Raw genomic sequence first — 20,821 nt, forward strand, 5'->3', positions numbered from 1 at the left:
CCTGATGTTTGCTCTCACCCTCTACTGTACTTTTTACCTTACTTTAAAACTTCAGTCATTTACTACAGGAGCCAAAACCCTTCTCCCCCCGATCCCATGTACTGAGCAACCAAGTAATAAACAGGGAGGTAAAAAATTCCTGAAGTACTTCTTTTGCCTAAGCTAACTGTTGAATAGGAACCATGTTCCTAGCAATCAGTCACACTGGAAACATGCCTTGAACAGACTTAAAGTTGCAGCCATTGCAAACAAGAGATGACCAGATAAGTAACTAATTTTGGTAAGCTGCCCTCCCACATGGAGTATTTTAAACTCAAAGATTGATAAAATGACATTTCATGAACTTGAAATTAAAAGAATTCCCAGTAGCTGCATTTAAAAAAACAGACAACAGTCCTGACTCACACAACTAATGCTGTCTGGAAAAAAAGTTTCAAAAATATTGCTGTTAGGTATGTGATTATCGAGTACAGAAAATAATTTTTCAAAAATAGATCTTTATTAGCAGTTTGGTTTAGAGAAGTGGATATTCACTTTGATCAGTGGTTTCTATTGAGAGGAATAAAAATTTAGGTGATCACGGGTTACAAGTCAAAAAATATGGAAAGTGATCTATTTACATAACAAAGATGAAATTGAGTTACAGTGGCTAATAGGATAAGTATTGCAAGTTAGACATTAGAAGAGGGATATGAACCCAATTTACTGGGCAAATTAACATTGTTAGAACACTTGAGCTGGTGCAAAGATAATGGCACCTTTAGGACACAAACTGCCTGCCTTGCCTGTGTACTCTGCAGTGTTTCTCTACTCATTATAAAGTTCTTAATGCAAGTTTTTCACCAGCTTAAGGGAACCAAAAGACATGGATAAATGTGCAACAGGAATAGAATGAAAACTGGACTTAATGCCCTAACTCTCCGTATCTTAATATGTGCTGAAGCAGCTCTGGTTCTATTACTTTTTGTATTGCAGACTGGGCTTCTACATGACATGGACGCCACTGATTTGTAAAATGCAGCTATATAGTGTTTTCAGAACATGAATAAGAAGCCCAAAGAATCCCCTAGAAATAGCATCCTGGAAAGCAAAGTAGCAGAGAGAGGCTGACCAAACTGAAGGGGGGCTGAAGCCTTTCAGCTGTCTGTCTGAGGCACTTCAGATATGGACAGAAATGCATTTGGCAGGATCTCTTTCTTTTTTGATAACGAGCTGTAGTCTGATTCAACTTGTGCCAAGGATTTCACAGTGCTTGATACAAGTAAGGTGAATGGTGTCTGGATGCAATTGGGCACTGAACAAGGGGATCTTAATATGCTTGTTAGTGCAGAAAGACTTCTGCTATTTCCAGACTGTTCAGTAGGAAAGAGAGACAGACTTAAATTATGTACCCAAGGTCATGCCTCAACTTAGTAGCAAATGGGAAGCACCTCACAAACAGTCCCCTTCTGGGATCATGGAGCTGATCTGCCTGTCTGAAAATAAAAGAAAGCTAGACCTCTTTGCAGTGATCAATTTAAGACAAATTGTATTGAACAATTTGATATGAAATTAGATTTAAAGAAAAAAAAAAAAGAAAACCCTTGTGGTGATGCTCGACTAAATGGTGTTCACTGCATAGCAGTCATCCTTTGATGTGAGAGTTTAGAAGAGCTGAGGCAGAATGTGCTGGTTTTGTGCAGTTTAATATAAATAAGGCTGTGAAACATCTTTGGATGCAAAAATTCAAGACTCTCGTCAACATCTAACACTGAACCTTAAAATTACCAGACCTGAATGCATGCAGATGAGTTGTGTTCATTAATTTTAACAGCATCTGTGCCCATTTACACCAGCTAAATATCTAACATTCGATACAAGCAGTTTTCTTGTCCCTTTCCAATTAACTCCATTACAGAGAATCTAATTAAATCATATCTTTTAGCAGGAACCAAAAATTCAAGAGCTATATTTTTGTACTTAATTGAAACCTCTTTGTCTTGAACTGTTAATTTTCTGAAAAAGATATGCAGTAGTCTTTCCTCTGATCCGCTTGGTTACTGAATGAAATGGCTCATTTGCTCTAAGTTGGCTCTTGAACTGTACACTTAGGCTCCAACTCGTGTGAAGATCTCAGAAGATGATAGGAATCATAGCTGCTTTTCTCCGCACTTCTGGATAAAATCTCTTCAGATACAGCTTGTGTTTCTTTTTGGCCCAGAGAGACATCTGGATGACCATCAGGAAAGCAAAAATGCCAACTACCAAGAAAAAAGATTTAAAGAAAAGGATGATGTGTCTTTTTTCAGTGTCTGTTTCTGTGAATACAGTAGGGTTTATGGAAATGTTTGCAGTCTCTTCTGGGGGCAGAGACAACTCTGCCCTTGCTCTCAGCCTTGCAGTTGCTGATACACCATAGCTTGAGGCTCAGCCTCAACATCAGAATTCACACAGATGGTGTTCACATCTGTTAGACACACCCTGTATCACCTACAACTTCACCATAAATCACAAGGCCTCCTTGGCCATGGTGCCATCTTAGCACAGAATTCCCCACAGCCTCTCCCAGCTATTTTTCTGGTTTGCTCTTGGACTACACCACTTCGTATTTTAACTTCTGTCTCCCCCCTATAACAGGGAGCTGTGCTGTAACTTCCTGCTGCATGGAGGAGAGCTCGGCCCTGGAGCAAGTAGGCAGTAGCTGCCTGATTTAGCTGCCTGGCAGCAAGGTCCCAAAAAGCCCCAAAACTACAGACTTCCTAGAACCCTGCTGTGGTTGTCAGGAACCTGTAAGTGAATCTTGGGTACCCCTCCCTTCGGGTTGAGTGGCACCAACTGCTGCATTTTGCAAGTCCATTGCCCTTTCTTCCTTAAAACAAGATGGTGAATCAGAAACACTCATTTGGCATCTGCTCAAGTTACGTCTGGGACAATTACAGCAAGGATGAGAGTGCTTCATATTTTGCTGCTCCTGCCATTGCAGGGATAGCCCTACAACGTCCCCAGACTTTTAGATCATTTCCATATTGGACCCTAAGACACAAAAATGTTTCATTTTTTCAAACAAAATTTAAAGTTTAATCTTTGCATGATGCAATTTAAGCCACTTTTGAAATTCATTGCTTTTTCATTTGTAAACCATGTGGGGCTACTTTTTGCAAGTACTTTTTATAGGTTTCTATTTTGAAATGGAAAAATAATTATAAAGTGACTGTTTTGGAAAGCTCAGTCCTAGGGACCTTATTTTTATGAGTATTTTGGTCTCTAAGGATGCAGAAAAGTACTGAGAGAGAGTCACAAATGCTGCTAAGCAGGCTGCTGCTACGAGCCGGCTGCCTGATATAAGTAAACAGGGAAATGCCACCAGGAACATGTGTGTCTTTCCTCGTTTTGAAATACTAAGTGCATCGATTTTCCTCTCCCTGTATAGAAGCATTATTCCAGATTTACAATGAAAAGAAATTTTCCTATAACAAAAATGATTGACTGTAAGTGAAGAATAATAACATTTTTTTCTACATTTTGAAATCTGCCTTCACTGTGGAAATGGAAGAAACAATAATATTTCACAAAAAGAAGAGAGCTGGTTCTGATCAAATAAGGTGTTGCAGCAGTGTTCATGCTCTCCACAGCTTTCTGAGGGTAGCGCTTTTTAAGTTTATACGTTTATCTCATCAGGGGAATTTGATGGCAATATTTCCTATGCTATAAATTTTTTTTGCAAATTTTAGATTTCCAGAACTCACTTCCACAAACAACACTTCAGAAGCTGTCCTCATTCTGTTTCAAACTTACCTGGCAGAGTTTGTGTCATCACTGTGAAACTAATCCAAGACCCAGCCTGTTACAAAGAAGAAGACACTGTTAGGTGTTTATTTTACTTAAAGCGAAATGGCAGTTTTCATAAGCTATGCCCGGAAAATGAGTGTGATACTTGTACTGGAAATAAGAGGGAAAATACCTAGAAGTGAACCCTCCAGTGTGCTGGATGGGGTGAAGAGATGGGTAGTAAATCCTTGTATCACTGGGGAGTCTATAGTGGAGGGATACAAAAACAAGAGCCATGATAGTGATGTGAAGGAAGAGAAGGGTCAAGTGGGAGCAAGGAGACACTGACACAGAACACAATGATTAATGTGCCGAGGAGGTGTTGCAGAATTATGCAGACAAAGGCTGAAGCACAGCAACCACCTACCCTTTGCATATAAAGAGAAGAAAGTCATGTACCTCATATGTATAGTTGGGACAGGATACCAGCAGAAAGAGCCATGTGAAGGGGTTGTAGGTTGGACTTGGAAAACACGTTTTATTTCCTTATGAAATGGGGGGGAAAAAAAAAAGGCAGTGAAAAAATCAGACAGAACCAGTTTCAGTACAGGCAGGGGGGGAGCTGAGCCTTATCACAGGTTGCCTATGTAGCAGCCATTCCTGTGGCCAGTGCCCTCAGAGTACAACTTTTTAGAAAAGTTTCAGTGAAATCTTTGAAGATAGCAAAAGCTGTACATATCTCAGCAAGAATGCTGCTTAGTGAGCCTCGTATCAGTTTTTACAAGAAGGTCTGGCATGTCCAAAGGATGCAACTTCTGTTCAGAGGAAGAGAGAGACAAGTAATTTAATGTGGACTCGCCAGCAGGGAAGGACTAAGGGCACTCTACTGGGATGTAAAGGGTGCAGCTGTATCTTATTCAGCCTGACTCAGGAATGTGAACCTGTCTTCTCCCATATCCCAACCCTTTACCTCTGGTTAGAAAAGGAAAACAACTCTGGAGCTAACAGGATAACTCCCTACAGCCACTGATAATGCTCACACAAAAGCCCATAGTGTAAACTTTATCTTTTAGATATTTAATATCTAATATAAATTCAGTGATTTTTTAAACATGTGAGGTTGGTCAGGGTTTTTTGTTTGCTTGTTTTGTTGTGGTTTTTTATGTTTGATTAGGTTTTTTTCTCCTTTCCTGACTACCTTGGACTGGTGAAGGGTAAAGGGAGAACAGGTAAAAATAATTCCTTTATTCTGAAGCTGGAATTGAAAGATTTTCTGTTAGAAAATATCTCAGTGACTTCTTGTCAAGGACTTGCATTATCCTATGCAAGAAGTAAGAAAAGAAATGCAGAAATTATCAATTAGCAATATTTTCAAGTGTTGGCAACAATGCTGTCTTGAATACTTGTAGGCACTGAGACCGTCAATAAATTACTTGGCTCTTGCTGCTTTTGAACTGAATTAGGCCCCTTGCACCAAACAATATAAACACTTGCCTAACCACAGGTCATGAAAAGTCTTCCAGAATAGAAACTGACTTCTATGTCTGAAGTGGATCATACTGTGGTATTTTCTTGAATAGGGTGTTATAGTGGAAAATTATGCTATTATTGTCTGAAAATATATTTTACTTTCAAGTATATATAGTATAACCTCTATTCTCATGATACAAAAGATCCTGAAAATCCTTTCTTGGAGCAGCCTTTTAAGAGCACACATATACATTGATGCCTGCGTAGGCATTCATGAGTCTCTCTTTGTGTATTTGTATATATGTGTGTGTATCCTTGACTGAGATGCATGTATCTAAAAACTCTACAATACACTTTAAGAGTTTTTGAGACGTATTTAAAATGGAATCTGCTGCTGTCAATCACCAGCATGCTTTAAAGAACTGTGCTTAAGTCCATATTTAAATTGCAGTTGCATTTAATTAAGATAAATCTACTATAAGCTTTGGAACAACAACAGTGTTGTTAATGTTTCCTTGCCACCACATTTATTTTGAAGATGTTAGACTAATAGCATGATATCTACTTCATCTTTCTTTAATCTTTGGATGGAGATACATAAATTACTGTACACCAGCAGAAGATGGATAGGTTGAGTACACTTCGGTCTTAAATAGACAAACACGAAACAAAGACAGACCTGAATTAGTTTGGTGAGCTAAAGCTACGTTGATAAAGTGATTTCCAGCTTCACACATCTGCAAGACATTAAAAACATATTTTCAGTTGTATGCCTAAAATGCTGCAGCAACTGTGTTGTGGTGCATAACCAGAATCCCCCCATGTCAACTCAGTCTCTGTATCCGTATCCAGAAAACACATGTTCTGCAATACAGCCTGTGATCTCTGTCAAACACACAAGTGTCTAGTGAGCATCCTGGGTACAGCCTGGGATGAAAGCCCCTGATTCAGCTCCCCAGAGCTCAGTCCAGGCAGGCCTTCACTGTGGTTCTCATGCCCAGCATGTGCAAACATGCTTTGCTCTGGGGAAATCAGGGAGGCTCCCTGGACATAAGGAATTCAACAAGGTGCTTTTCTTGATTTCTTTTGGATTTAATCCAAGCAGCAAAGACGCAGGTGAAAACTTGACCACTGGTTTTGCAAAGGTGTCATGAGTTAAGGAGCCCATCCTCTTCCTACACACACTTTCAAAGGTGTTCAGTGTAACACAAAGGAGAAACAGGGTGAAGAAAAGCACAGTGGTTCTCTGAGGGGCAGACTGGTTAAATGGGTAGTAATCAGGAATTGATATATGAAGGGAGATGGAATTAGTCCCAGTTCTGCAACTCTTTGGTTATGCCACTTCCAGCCCTAACCAGCCTCTCGAGCTTGGTTGTTAATATTTAGATGTTTTAAATCCATATCTCCCCATTTGGTTATACAGCATGTAGCAGTAGATTATTTCAGATTTTCTTGAGACTTTCAGTACTTCCTCAGTTGCAACTACTGAAGAATCAAAGCCAATATTTGCCCATATTTAAAGTATGTGAGAAAACCAGTTCCAATTCCTGGGAAAAAAAAACCTGTCAGCACAGCTATGTAATTTTATCTTTTTTGTTTTTCCCCTGCTCTGTAAAGAAAACCAAAATGCTGTATACATTGCAAGCTCAGACTGAACTGAACTTTTTTATTCATTTCCTGGTTTGAAGACTGGTATGTCCTCTCCAAATGCAGTGTTACATAGTTGTGTTTTCTGATGTAATTTGTCATTCTGAAGTTTGCTAGGCTGGTAAAAGTTTAAGAAATTAAAATAAAAAGGAAAATTCTAAAACCTAGAGATGTTAAAAGCATAAAATCAAATAATTAATTAAAAAGGAAAACATTTAAAATTTAATTAAAACTAATTGAAAGGAATATGTAACTTCATTTTATATTGAAATGTGCTATTATTTGAAAGAACATTTTAGATAGCAATGCTGAAAATTTGTTCCCTTTTTGGCAGAGGTTTTTGTAGGGTTTGTTTGGAAAGTTTAAATCATATCTATTAGCAAAGCTGTTATTCTACATGGATAGGTAGTTATGGTTCAAGTCTTGCTGTTCTTTTATGTTTTTTTAATTGCAACAAACTGACTGTCATCTATCATAAGTACCAGATGCAAAACAATAAATAGACAGAAAAGGAAATTCTATTATGAAATGCCATGTGAGAAGCTATAACTCTGGCCATAGCAATACAAGTAATTTTAATTTACGTACTTCCCATTATCAGCTAGGAACATGATTTTCTTTTCTGATTGCTATTATTTTAAAGAAGAAGGTTTCATATTCTAAAAGTGGTTTTGTGAAATGCTATATATACTGAAATGTGCAATGCCCATGCTCTTGTGGAGTGGGAAATATTCACACACTGTAGTTAACCCCTACTAATTTTATAATCAATTCTAAGTAAAACAAACAAAGGGCATTTCTGGTGGGATTTTTATTGGTTTACCTTTGACTCTGCAGCTGCATCCTGCTGTGATTAACTCTTATGACCCTCTTTAGAAACATGATAGTCAATGTTCTGCATCAAGTACTGCCAAATGTAAGCTAGTCCTTTGTGTCTCAGATATAAAATATGGGGCAGTGGGGAGCAGCAATGAAAAAGCTTACCTTATTTACAATTATAAAATATTGAAGTCTACATACTGTTTTCCCTCTTCATATTCCACATGTGTCCTGTGAGAAAATCATCCCTGCAAAGCTTAGACTAACATCTCTAAATATGAGAATTTTTCAGAAGGGCCTGCAGACACTCTTTGTATTACTTGGTACTCTTGTTTACAACAGCTGCAGATGTATACCTTTGAATCAGGATATGTAATAAAGACGAGCTTTAAAAGGGGATAAGAAAAAGAAATCTTCCAAATATTTTATTAATATGTTTCAGAAACCTGTGAAAACAGCTTCAAATTATTTTGTCTGTTGGTGTTTTAAATTCATTGTCTGGGAATCTGCCAGCACAAGATCTGAAGGGGAAAGGGGTTGAGTTTCCATGGGTATGGAGTTCTCAGAAGAGCTGTAAGAACTCAGACCACAGACCAGGTGCTGATGCAGATCTGAAGGGGATTACTATATTTTATAGCAAACACCTCCGGCAGGACTCATCTCTTTGCTTAATGGCAGCAATTTCCTTAAAAGCTGTAGCAAGGCATGTTACACTGAGGCAAGAAAGGATGTTTCAATAGAAAAGGAGTCTTTTTCTGCAGAGACTTTGATGAGGACTAGGTTTTTCTGGTAGCTCTGAAAATTCAGGCAAGCAGTTTGTTTGTTTTCAAATAACCCCTGAGCCTGGGAAGGGCACAGACACCAAGATTATGGGGCCACCACTGCCACAACCTCCTGTCTTTGCTGTACTGGGTTATTGTATTCAGCTCTGGAGCCTCACAGAGTGTGTAAACTTTGTCTAATTATTTTGTTTGTCTTTTCTATGAGGGCTTGAAAAGCTGAGAACTGCATGGCCAGCCCCAGAAACAAACACTGCCAAACTTAATATCATTAAGGGTCGTGATTCATAAAAGCTTTTCAATATTGTTAAGGAGTTTTTTGAATGTTTTTATGAAGATCGTTTTCTTGAAAGAGCCTAGACATGTTACTGTCCCATATTCCTGCTGGGTGTCTGGAAACTCATCTGTATCTGACTTTCAAAGAGGCTGACTGTTTTGGATACTGACCCATACTTGCTTGGGTAAGTCACCACCCAGCAGTGCCAAGTGGAATGCCCACAGAGAGCGGAGAGAATATACATTTCCATATGAGAACTTACTGAGCCTCTGTCTCGCTGTGCAATTACGTTCATTCAGACATCGTTCTCAGTCATCCTTCGTCAGCTGTACTTTCCCTTGACTTAACCACTTTGGCAGGGATTGTTTCTATTGTTTTTAGTAGCTGTCGAGGTTAAGTTATCCAGGGTACACTGAACTATTGCGAAGTCTGCTTAGGATGCAATTCTTCAATGTTTTAAAAATCACAAGCTTCAATCTGCATAAGTATTAGTTTTTTAACACAATTACCAGTAGTAACAACGCTGATGATGTTCTTATGGCTCTCAGACACAGTACTTCGCATTAAGCTCTGTACACACAAATAGTAGCAGAAGACTTCCTGACTGAGAAACCTTAACACTAAATCCAGTCAAAGGAGCAGGGCTGTGGGCATGGTCGTATGTGCGTGTATGTACACAAATGCATGGCAGCATTACTGGATATTGTTAAATTGTGGCTTGCTCCTATTCCACATTCATTAATAAAACTTAATTTTTGTACGTACCAGAAAAGCAAGGGCAGCATAAGAAACTTGTCTGTGGCCAAATGCTAGAAAACAGAATGAAATCATAAATTGTATTTTACGGTATGCACAAGATTTGCTATGGGTAAAATTAACCTAGTGCTAAGGAGCAGAAATACTTCTTTCCTGACAGGCTCTGCAGAAAGACTGGATATTATCACACACACTATGAAGACAACACAAATAGTAACAGCACTCTAGAAATGGCCAGTCTCTTCACCACCGATCTCAAGGCAGGTTTCACCTGACTTTTTTTAGTATTTGCCATTTTCATATATCCCAGTGTTTTGTCAAAGCAGCTGGTTGTGGTAAATTGAAAAGGCAAGGAAAGGTCAGTGGCAGAATCAGCCCAAGAATCACAGCCTTATCCATAGGCCTTTCTATCTCCGTGAGCAGAGAACCCAATACATAACCCAACCATCACCTTTTTTTTCAGTAGTGAGGCAATAGTGAGGCTTCACGACATAACCACTGTCTGCTTCACAGTCTCACCACACAAGAAATATATTAGGCTTTGTAAATTTTACCTGCCATTTGCCTGACCTGTCCTTTTTCTGTTGCCCCCAGATCACTGTAGGGCTCTACCACCTTCATCTCCAAAGGTTTACAGTTCTTAAGTAAACCTTGCTCATAGCTGATGGACACAAACCAGGTGTACATACCTCATTTCCCTGACCAAGTCTCATCAAGCCTTTACTTTTGAGAACCCTTTTTTTCTGGCTGGCACATGACTCCTCAGTGATGCAAAGGGCATGTGCTTTGAGGCCTCCTCAGAACCAACAGCACATGTCAACTTGTGAGCATGTGGCTGCTAAGCAGATGTTCTTCACAGGCCCTTTGTCAGCATGGCTTAATTTACCACTCTAGTACAGCATTCTGAACTATCTTGCCTTTCCTTACCTGTCCCCAAACCAGTCATCTCTGGAAAGGGCTGTGGAGGTTACCTGCTCCTGCATCCAAATCAAACCATCAATGTTTTACTGATTCCACTAATTATGCCAGAGAGATGGTGATCTCCATCATTAGACCCAAATACCTGTAATTGTCATTTTGAGGCAGTGGCAAGCAATTAGCAATATTTCTTCTGAATGTTTTCTCTTCTGTGTCTTGAACAAATGGTTTCCTCAATAAAGAAGCTGCACCCACTGATTTGATACCCCAGACTGCTAAAAACTGTGTCTGGGGAAGTTTCTACATTGTTTGCTGCATTGTTATTGTTAAAGTCACAGCAAATTCAACTGTCTTTCAATGAATCACATAATTTTCAAAAGACGTCTTGTGCTATTTTGAAAGAAAAGCAAGTGTCATGTAGGAGAATTTCTTTATTGAAAAAGCTTAGCAATTTAACTTAGTGTAAATAAAAATGGCAAAGCAACTGCTTTGTTCCCACAGGTCATAGATAAATCTAAGATACAGAGGAAAAGAAAGATTAAGGTGTAGCAAGGAAAGTAAAGTAGCAGAGAATGAAAATTGCACCAATTATGCTCAAAAGAAGCAAAAGCTCAAAGAGTAAACAAGAAAAAAAGTCATAAAGAAACAGCAGTGTAACAATCAAATATGATGAGAGGGAACAAAATGATGATTGAAACCTGAAAGTTAAAAAAAATAGGAGCTTTCTGTTATCAGCAGTATGTGATGGATCTTTACTGGTTTCTCACCAAAAAAAAAAAAAAAGAAAAGAAAAGTCTTAATTTTCATGAAAAGGAAGTATCTTGAGCAAATAAATATCTCCATCAAGAAAATACAGTCAACTCCAGTTCTCTCCTGTATTCTTAATACAAATGTAGTGAAGATGAGCAAAATACATTAATTTTTGTGTTTTTTCCACTTGGTCAATGTTCCCAGTTCGTAAAACTGGACAGAGATTGCCCATTGCTGAGCAGCCACATACATTGGGTGGCACAAGCAGAGGTGCCTCCAGTACAAGAATCTTCCTTCTGTCAGGGTGTCAAGGCTAATTTCTGCTAGATTAGTCATATGATCTCATGTGGGGCCATCTATTGATTTTGGAGGACTTCAGGTTACATGCCAAAACCTTTTTAAAACCTGGGTCAGTTTTGTGTTCTACTCATACATACATGGTGGTGTATATCGTGGGTGGTTGATGTAATATGCGATCCAGGACGTGAATCCCCAGTAAAAGGCACAGCCCTGGAAGAGACAAAAGATAATTTTTTTGAAAGAGCAATAAACTAGTAGAAACCATAACTATAAATTCTCATAAGTGCAAAACCTAGATGACCCCTGAAAGACTTTGCAGCAGTGGCTTTTTAAGATGCTTTGAAGCTTGGGGAAGAATAAAAACAGGACACAGTGTAGAATTTTTAATATTGTGTTAAATGTATTTTGTGCCTGTTGTAGAAATTGGCATTTGTTTCCTCCTTCTTCGGCTGCTGAAAAGCACATTTCTCTAAGTTGTACTATTAAAAGTCTAGAGCTAGTTAACACAACTGAGCTATTACTATACCTTAAATTCGGCATTTCCAAGCAAGATAGAGCTAGACAAGCAGAACGCTAAACTGGATGAAACAATAAGGAGTAAAAGTGAATAGGCTTGATTTAACCCTGTCAAAAAAAAAAAAAAAAGGAACACACTTCCTATAAACATATTTGACCTACACACCACATCTACTCCCATAGATTCCAACCCATTTTATCCTCTTGTTCAAAAGCAACACCCCAGCTGCTTTGCTTGCTGATTGAAGCCTTGGGCTTGGTAAAGCCCAAGGACAGATAATGTGATTATGTTCTTGACCTGCATAGGAGTCACTGCTCCCAGCCTTGGTACAAGAGTAAAACAAAATCCACCAGTCAAACAAACAAAACCACCCTGGAGACGATAAAGCCTTTCCATGTGTCTAATTCAAGGGTCCCATTCTCAGTAGCTGTTCAAGAGCAGTGTGCTGGAACTGGACGCAGTTCCATGGCATAAGTAGGGCTGCAAGTCAGGCTTTCTCTGTTTAATCTTTCTATGCAATGTCACTGCAGTACACAAGGGGATAACAGTAACTGTGGGCCTTTAACTCCTACACACGAGTCATTTTGGAAATGGCACTTTGGTTCCAAAGCCATTTAACTTATTTAGCTTATACATCTCTATCTGTGCATCTCATTAGCTCCTTTCTGACTGGAATTGAGTCAAGTCCCCTATCATGGCCATATGTTTATCTCCTTCACTAAAATCCTGAATGCATTACAAAACATTTAAAGTTTATTACACTGAAGGGGGGGAGGGGGGGGGGGCGGGGGGCGGGTGATACAAAATGACCAAGGTAGAGTGTCTATGAGTAATGACACACACACACAGTTGACATCAGTAGGCTCTCTGAGACAGAAGACTAGGCCAGCTAAATATCGTCCTGCCTGAGGCCTTCATCTATAGAAGGAGAATTTTTTTCTACTTTTGATTTTCACTTCCTAATGCAAAGTCTGTCTCTTTTTCTGTATTTATATTGCACCAAGGAAGTGTTGTATGATTTCTGTCAACATTGCTGCAGCAACTCTCATAATAAAATAGGATTCAGTCTGAAAAGTATTCTGGGCATGACAATCAGCCCCTTGGGTGGATGAGTCAAAGTGGACATTGACATGCAGGAGCTAAAATGGACACTGATTTTAATTCATGTCCTTGGGGACATGGACATAACTCTGAAATTCTTCCTGTGTCTGTACTTTGACTAAACATTGTTCTTGGAGCTACAAAATGAATTAATTTTTATTTCCCTATCTTCTTCCAAGGACTGCTTTGATATGAGGATATTTTTTCTTGCACAAAATGATAAACATATTGGCACCTTTATCATATTTTTCAGAGGAGTGTGCCCTTCCGAAAACTTGTGAACAAATAATGTCTCCAGAAGATGTCTGACATAGTGTAAACAGTGACAGAAGCAGGCCAAGCTGAAAGAAAAAAAAAGAAAGGAAATTAAGGTAAGTGAAAGATTGCTTTTTATTACTTTGCAGTTAATGTCATGAAAGGAATAAGAACTAATATTCCAAAACTGCAGTCATATTGAAATAGTGACATTTAAGATATTGTCTTAACTGAAGCATCTGGAACCAAAGATTAATGGAATCATTTTCAGTGTTATACAAAGTTGCTTGCGTTTTGCAGGGAAGCAACTTATTTTTACTAGCCTTGACTTAAAAATAGGTCCTCGAGCTCTGAATGTGATACACAGCCCTGACAAGACATTGAGACAGGACAGCTGTGTATACAACCAGGCATCTCATGTGCTTTCCAAAAGAAGTCTCCCACATTTTAAGGCCACCTTAATGCTCCTATAGGATGTGTCTGACATTTAAAAACATTTTGAATATCTTCTGAATGGTTTCCTTGTCCTTTGCCAACTCAAGTGGCTTCATGGAGGTAGTTTGTATTTCATTTCCTTGTGGACGTAAAATGGGATTTTTTTGCAAAGTTAATCCATTCTGATGGCTTTTTTGTTGCCTGTTATAAAGAAATGAGGTAATTGTGGTAGAAATTATTATACTGATTCTCTTTTGAGGACAATTATGAAACCATAACAGGCGTTGCTGATTTGTTTCTGAGAATGAGTTGCAGCTCATAGTGATTGAGTTTCTGAAACAAATGTCAAGAGTGATTCCTGATGGCATTTTATCTTGGTTACATTTACCGTACTACCATAGCCCATCTTTCTGCAAACCAATTATAAGACATAAATGAAAAGTGGTTTTCAGCATGTAAAATCACAAATGCTTTTATGATGCATCTTGTATGGTAGCCAGAGTCAAAGATTAAACAATTTCAAAGTGATTAAACCAGAGAAAGTTGAGCTAAGAAATTTTCAAACAATTAATGACTTATCCAAAGCCTGGAGCAAACTTCCAGCTTTGCTTGGAATTTTAAAATTAATTTGGCTTAGGATGGGGACCTCAGATGAACCCATTAATGATTGGTCACCGGAGGGATTCTGTACAATCCTTGCCTACATAAGAGAAGGGAAAGGTATTGGTGGTTCTTCTGTGCTCTCCTTTTAAGCATAGGAGCAAGAGAAGGAAGACAAGCATCTTTCAGCTTTGGATTTGAATTCAATTATTCTCTTTTCTAATTCCCAGCTCCACTAACTCCCTTAATGTCTCTCCAAGTGTCTATTCTTCCATCTGTAAAGGGTATTATTACTCGCTATGTTTCTCTGCTGTATCCCAGTTCCCTTGACTCTGCAGTCAGTATGGAAAAAGTGCTGTGGGAAAGCTGTACAGTCCTTCAAGCTTTCCAGTTCCTTGTGTGCCCTCCAATAAGTGGTCCAACTTACAAAGATGACAGGCTTTCCCTGATCACATTTTACTCCTATGCCTGGCACTGACCACCCAGAATGGGGACAATCACACTGAAGGGAAGTTTCTTAAAGTGTGAAAGTTCCCACCCTACCTGGAGCATTACACCAGCCGTGGAGGTGCCTCTTTTTGAGTTTCTGGACCTGACTCATGACATGCACACCTGTTGAATTTCCTCCTTCTTGTGGCTAGGTGAGTGCTGGTGTGGGGGTAGTTATCCTCTATGCTGGATGCTGATGCTACTCATCTCATGAGCAGGAATGAGCTATAAAGAGACTGGGAGTGGGACATCTGAAGTCTTGTCCTCTCTTCTCTGTCAAGCTTGACTTTGGATTACTACCTACCATTTTCATTATTTCACCTTTTGTTCAGGCTTTTTTTCTAGACTGTAAATATATATATATATATAGTTGGGTAAAATACTGCACCTTCCATGGTAACCAGGTGCTGTGACCACAGGAACTGGAATCCCATTTTTGGCCAGGCTTATGAGTGCTGCTAAATTGTCAAACCAGTAAGAACTGAACTTGAAACTAGGCATGAAGCCTCATACCCCCTGTACCCTCCTCAGTTGTGAAAGTGCACTCTCCATCCCTCTGGTTCCTCATGCTCCATGAAAATTTTTCACACAAGTGTCACTTACTGAACCACTGGGTGGCGGAAGTTCTTCCTACTTTCCACTTGATCATAAATAGTTGAGAGGCGAATGTAAAAGAGCAGATATATTAGAAGAGGTCCAGTGTATTCTGTTAGAAAAAACTAGAAATGAAAAATAACATAGATGTTTCAGAGTAGAAAATTGTACCAGTAAAGGTATGAGAAAAAGAATACCCCTATCCACAACCCTGATTCATTCTCAAATGACATTTTGGCTTCATTTTGAGGAGGTTTTTTTCTGCTGTCTCTTTAGCAAACGAGTAAAATCCATCTAGGAAATGAGAGAGAGATTTCTGTGTAGAAAATTAACCTAGTCAGGAATGCTTCATGGAAGGTGGTCAAAATCACATTTATCTCCTCTTTATACTTTTGGCTGTGACATCAAAAGCCTATTTGGAATCAACATGACACTGCAAATCGAGGCCCAAAAGCTGAAGGCAGCTTACTTTCTGCCAGTGTTTTTTGCAATTAAGTAGTAACTCAGCTAAAAGCCAACCAAGCATGACAGTAACAAACATAACCTCAACTCCTGGTTGCTAACACAGTCATCTGGAAGGGAGGGATCATTGCTTGAAATTTGGTGGTGGGTGGAAGACCGAGACCATGGTGCTTTGAGCCTTTGTTCAGTGACTGAGGGGTACTCTTCCTTGGCAGAATGGACAAGTTACCCTGTTGTGACAAAAACAAAGCACAGAGAAATCATTTTATCTTCCCACTGTCACTCCTGATAGCCACAGAGAGCTGAGAGGAGGGGCAGGAAGGGAAGGCAGGGTCACAGAGCTCCCACAAGCCAAGTTTTAAGTCCTGGCTTTGGTTTTGTACAGTCTGTACTGTCTTTTGCTGGGGAACACTCCTAAGCCACTAACAGCTGCAGGAAGTAAAACAAGGTTAAAGTGATGTGAGGTCTGGATTTGGTCATCTGCCCACACTGGAATGAATCTCAGAATAAAATGGAAGCAGTGTAATCCTACACATTTTCAAGGATTGGCAAATCATAACTCAAGTGCACAGTATTGCTTAAGGGATAAAGATTTATAATTAATGGGCCATTTGATTTTAAAATTTGATTCACACTGCTATGGAATTGTAATGAATAAATACCTGTCGCTTATGGAAGCAACACTGAATTTAGACTACCTTTCTCAAAATTAGTATTAGGACCCCAGCAAGCTGTTCTTCTAATCACTCTTCCTAAGAGCATTGAAAGAGAAAGGTTTTCCTGCAGAAATGTCCTGCACTTAGGTTCCCTACATTTGGGACCCCTAGTACTGTTTCTTTTCTTCTATTACAGGGGGAAACTTTTTGAAATTTTACCCTTTCATAGCAGGACTGTCTCCAAAAGGAACAGACTTAAGTGTTCTCTATAAGGGAAATGTAAAATTCTCTTTTATTCCATATGACATCATGAATTCTGTGCTCCATTTAGATTCTGCATGATCTCAAGAGCAGGTGTGTGTGTAAAAACATTTAATCTAGGAGAATCTAAGAGCACACTGTTGTGGAATACTGCATAGCCAAGGGCTTACTGGTGTTTTTTTCCTAATAGCAGTTGTACAGGTCTGTCCCTAACTGTGATCCCACTGTGTTAGGCACTCTGCAAACACTGGAAGAGGTGGCCTCCACTTTAAAAACATGACACACTAAGTACAGACAATGGTGGTATAGAGGACAGAGGTGCAGATAATATGGCCAGGCAGGTCAGTGTAGAAGCCTGGAACAAGCTGCTTTCTTCAGTGTAGCTTTTTCTCTCAGCCATGAGTTGCACCACAAAATACATCCATAACTACCAGTTTTTATCATCTGTTTGGCATGTGCATATTACAAAACTGTCAGGAAGAGCTTGGCAGGACATAGGACCAAGTTGTGCTTATTTGTCGCTCCACCAAGTGTTCCCTCTTGCCCCTTGATGGCTTTCAGATGCTGAAAGTAGAAGGAATGTTTCAAGATTTGGCAAAAAATCCAGTCTCCATTTAACAGCCAAAGCCACCAGCCACACGATACCTGAATCCCTGTGACAGGGTTTGAGTAGGAGAGGAGAATGCAGACCCTCCCATCAGAGAAATTCAGAGAAGCATCTGATACCACCAACTTGAGTTGAAGTTAATGGAGGTGAGCAGCACCAGCATGCTCGGGATACTTCACAGGGACACCTGTTACAACTTGGGACAGGGTTCAGTCTTGTCTGTGTGTTGGTCACATCTGACACAAAGTCTTAATCAGCCATGTGGAGGGAGGTGGTTCAGGGGCAGCTGTGAGATTTGCAATCAGAGTAGGTACTCTCTGGCAGGCAGAACTATATTTGTCTTTGTCATAACTGTGCCACACTGCAGGGAAATAGTTAACATCAGTAATGTTCTGTTTTACAGAATGAGGTTCAATTTGCTGTAGTGGTTTTTATTTGATTTTATTTTGAGTGAGTTTCAGACTCCTTCCTCCTGTTGCATCTCCCATGCTGCAACTGCTGATCTCATTCTCTACCATGAATTTTAAACTCGTCAGAAATGAAAAATGAGTTCCAGAAAGGAAGGCACAGAAACTCTGCTAAAAATTCCCATGAGTTCAAGCAGGTAAAAGGGAAAGTAGTCTTAAATTAGCACAACATTACAATCATTTCAACCCACTGGCAAGCAAGGGCAAGCACCATTTTTTAAACTATTGATTCTCAATGAGTGTATTCAATTAAGCCTACCTAGAATCTTCATACTCCTCCTATAGCTGACTAATTGCTGGACTTAGGGAGTTATTAGTTGTGTCAAGGATCAGTTCAACCTATCCTTTTTATAGGTGCTCAGAATTACTAATTCCTTCTGACACATCCTGCACAAATAATAATCACATTTTTTAAAAAAACGTGAAAATAATAGTATTGCAGCTTGTTGTTTCTGAACAAAAGTAATACCATTTCATAAAAAAGGGATCATTTAAAACACAGATAAGTTTTAATCTGTAGAAGGGTTAAAAAAACCCCAAACAACAAATCAAAAAAAAAGGAACAAACAAACAAAAAAATATCCAATATTTAGAAGAAAATTATTTTTTCTTTACCATCTTGTGACCCTGCCTAGATTATTTTGATGTATTTGGTGCAACAAAACATGGTAGTCCATAGTAAAACACAAAGATCTTTTCCTGAAAGAGCATTATATCTCCACATCAGTGAGCACAGCTCAATATAATTTAAATGTTGAGCTCATCATTAACTCCCTTAAGAGGGAAAACAGGAGTTTGCCTCTTTTTTCCACATCTGTACACTTTATTTCGTATCTTGCAGTGTCCAGTTCTCTTACCTTCCTTTTTTCCTCTCCAATTTCTGTCATTATATACTCTATATACCTCTTAGTAGCACAGAGAAAGTGTTCTTGAATCAAAGTATTCTTGAATTAGAATTCTCTCAGGCATGAGCTCCATACAGGGTGCTAAACTCAAGCTTCTTTGACCATCTTATTTATCAATTAGGTCCTTGAGGATCTGATTCAGTAACATATAAACTGGAAATATCTACTACATAAACAACAATACTGAGATCTGAAACACGTCAAAAAAGAACAAAGATAGGTTTTTCAATAATTCAAGAGATGATGGGTCAAATGGTAGAACAATACAGGATAGCTAATCTGCAAACCAGCAAGGCATCTTGCATGAGCCAGATTGTACTGCATCTTTCATCTCTGTGCCACTGATCATGCCAGTAACACCTTACTGAACTGAGTAACAGTCAAGTCAGGAATTAAAATCCCAGACCTTATGAGACAGAGGGTATATTTAGGGAGGTATGAGTTCAACAGAGGTGAAAAGAGTTCTTTAAAGTTATTTGAGGGAAGGTGAGGTTGGTTTTCTGGCTCGTAGTGGCAGCTGACATTACTTCAACAGGTCTGCTAAAGGGAATGGAAAGGATTTTGATGTTAGTTAATAGTGCCATGTGTACTGGTTGGGAAAATGCAGAAAAGGATAAAAGGAAGCTATAAACAGAGGTGGTGAAGTGGAGGGAATCTGAACAAGTCGCAACAGAATCTTCATAAATGAACAGCCTACATGTTAGTATCTTCAAATGAGGGCACCAGCTAATACCTCTCCGTAAAGTTTATGACATGCCCATCACAAAACACATCCTATCTCATTGCCTCTTGGCATAGTCTCACATTATCTCATTTATGACAAGCAGCAGGCCTGAGGAAAGGCCATACAGCCTCTTCCATACTGACCCTCCCTGCAGCTCTTTCCATGCCATGTAGGGGCAGTTTCCTAGTTCATCGGTGCTGGTTGTGATGTTTTCTCTTCCACTGCCCATGGGATATCTGGGTTCAAGCAGAAGCAGAGAGTGCAAGATGAGGATAATAGCAGCAGCCAGGACCACGGCTTTGGGTCGCTGTATGTAGTTCTCGACACAGCAAGAGATACAGACCAGCTCAACCATGTCCTGGGTAACTCTGGTGGAAAAGCAGCTGCAGTTTGTAAATTATCTAATGGACAGAGCTTAGTTTCTCTGATAAATGTGAGACAAAGGCACTAACTGCAGGTCTGAGCCAAGGCCAGACTGAGGCAGTACATAGGGCACAAAGAGGAGGATCTACTGACATCAGGCAGACAGATCATTACTATATTTGAGTGTAAAGAGCACAGCTTAGAAATTCTGAGAAACCCAAGAGATCAGGGAGTTGAATCCCCCCAAGTCCCCAGACCACATTAAACTTAGCATCTAACTACCTTAGACTGTTTTTACAATCCCAGCCCTAAGTACTCTTGAGCTAATGAACATTAAGAAACATTATTAATTTCTAGACTAATTTCTACTTCATACACTTTGTTACCTCATTAAAGGCCATACAGTTACCTGGGGTTGATAATGGCATAATTTTAGCATTATCTCTAAGTCTTCACCTTTGTAAGGGTTTAGTATTTTCACATTTGCAAAAAACCACAGTAATAGCAATTTTGCATCAGGTAATACAATTCTTAAGGGCTGCTTGAATATTCAATGACTTTCTGTTCCAGTTCTCATATAATCCATTCTACTAAAAACTTAAATAGTGCACACAAGGGCACCTGAAACTTCCCTTGTCTGGGCAGATTTTGCAGTATTTCAGGCTGCAGCTCAATATTTACTGCAAATATCAGAAAGAGGGACAGTTTTGCTGCAGGATTTTGTAGGCAAACTGCACCTGACTCAGGACAGCTTCACGAGCTGCGCAGTGAACAGTGATGGACCCTGTTTGTGCCTGAGTCAGGCCTGTCCTGGCTTTGTGGAGAAAAGGAGGTGAAGTCCCAGCTTCCTCCTGTCCCTTCTCCTAAGACTGTCTGAAACCTTGGCATCAGACCACTTCATAATGTGGCCAAAATTCTTCCC

The 20,821-nt window shown here is 39.4% G+C and overlaps 1 protein-coding gene across 1 annotated transcript in view; it reads right to left on the minus strand.

The window, feature by feature from the left end:
* Positions 1 to 510: 510 nt before the first annotated feature.
* TECRL (trans-2,3-enoyl-CoA reductase like) overlaps positions 511 to 20,821 on the minus strand; it is a 64,081-nt gene continuing 43,770 nt past the window's right edge. Inside the window, exons 5-12 of the mRNA XM_071555105.1 lie at positions 15,464 to 15,579; positions 13,317 to 13,422; positions 11,601 to 11,673; positions 9,505 to 9,548; positions 5,897 to 5,954; positions 4,207 to 4,292; positions 3,775 to 3,820; positions 511 to 2,240 (exon numbers count right to left, since the gene is read on the minus strand). Of these exons, the coding sequence (XP_071411206.1) occupies positions 2,113 to 2,240; positions 3,775 to 3,820; positions 4,207 to 4,292; positions 5,897 to 5,954; positions 9,505 to 9,548; positions 11,601 to 11,673; positions 13,317 to 13,422; positions 15,464 to 15,579 (657 nt within the window). The 3' untranslated portion in view covers positions 511 to 2,112. The remainder of the gene's footprint in view (positions 2,241 to 3,774; positions 3,821 to 4,206; positions 4,293 to 5,896; positions 5,955 to 9,504; positions 9,549 to 11,600; positions 11,674 to 13,316; positions 13,423 to 15,463; positions 15,580 to 20,821) is intronic.

Source organism: Pithys albifrons, chromosome 5 (assembly GCF_047495875.1).
Source record: "Pithys albifrons albifrons isolate INPA30051 chromosome 5, PitAlb_v1, whole genome shotgun sequence".
In the NCBI taxonomy this organism is placed as follows: domain Eukaryota; kingdom Metazoa; phylum Chordata; class Aves; order Passeriformes; family Thamnophilidae; genus Pithys; species Pithys albifrons.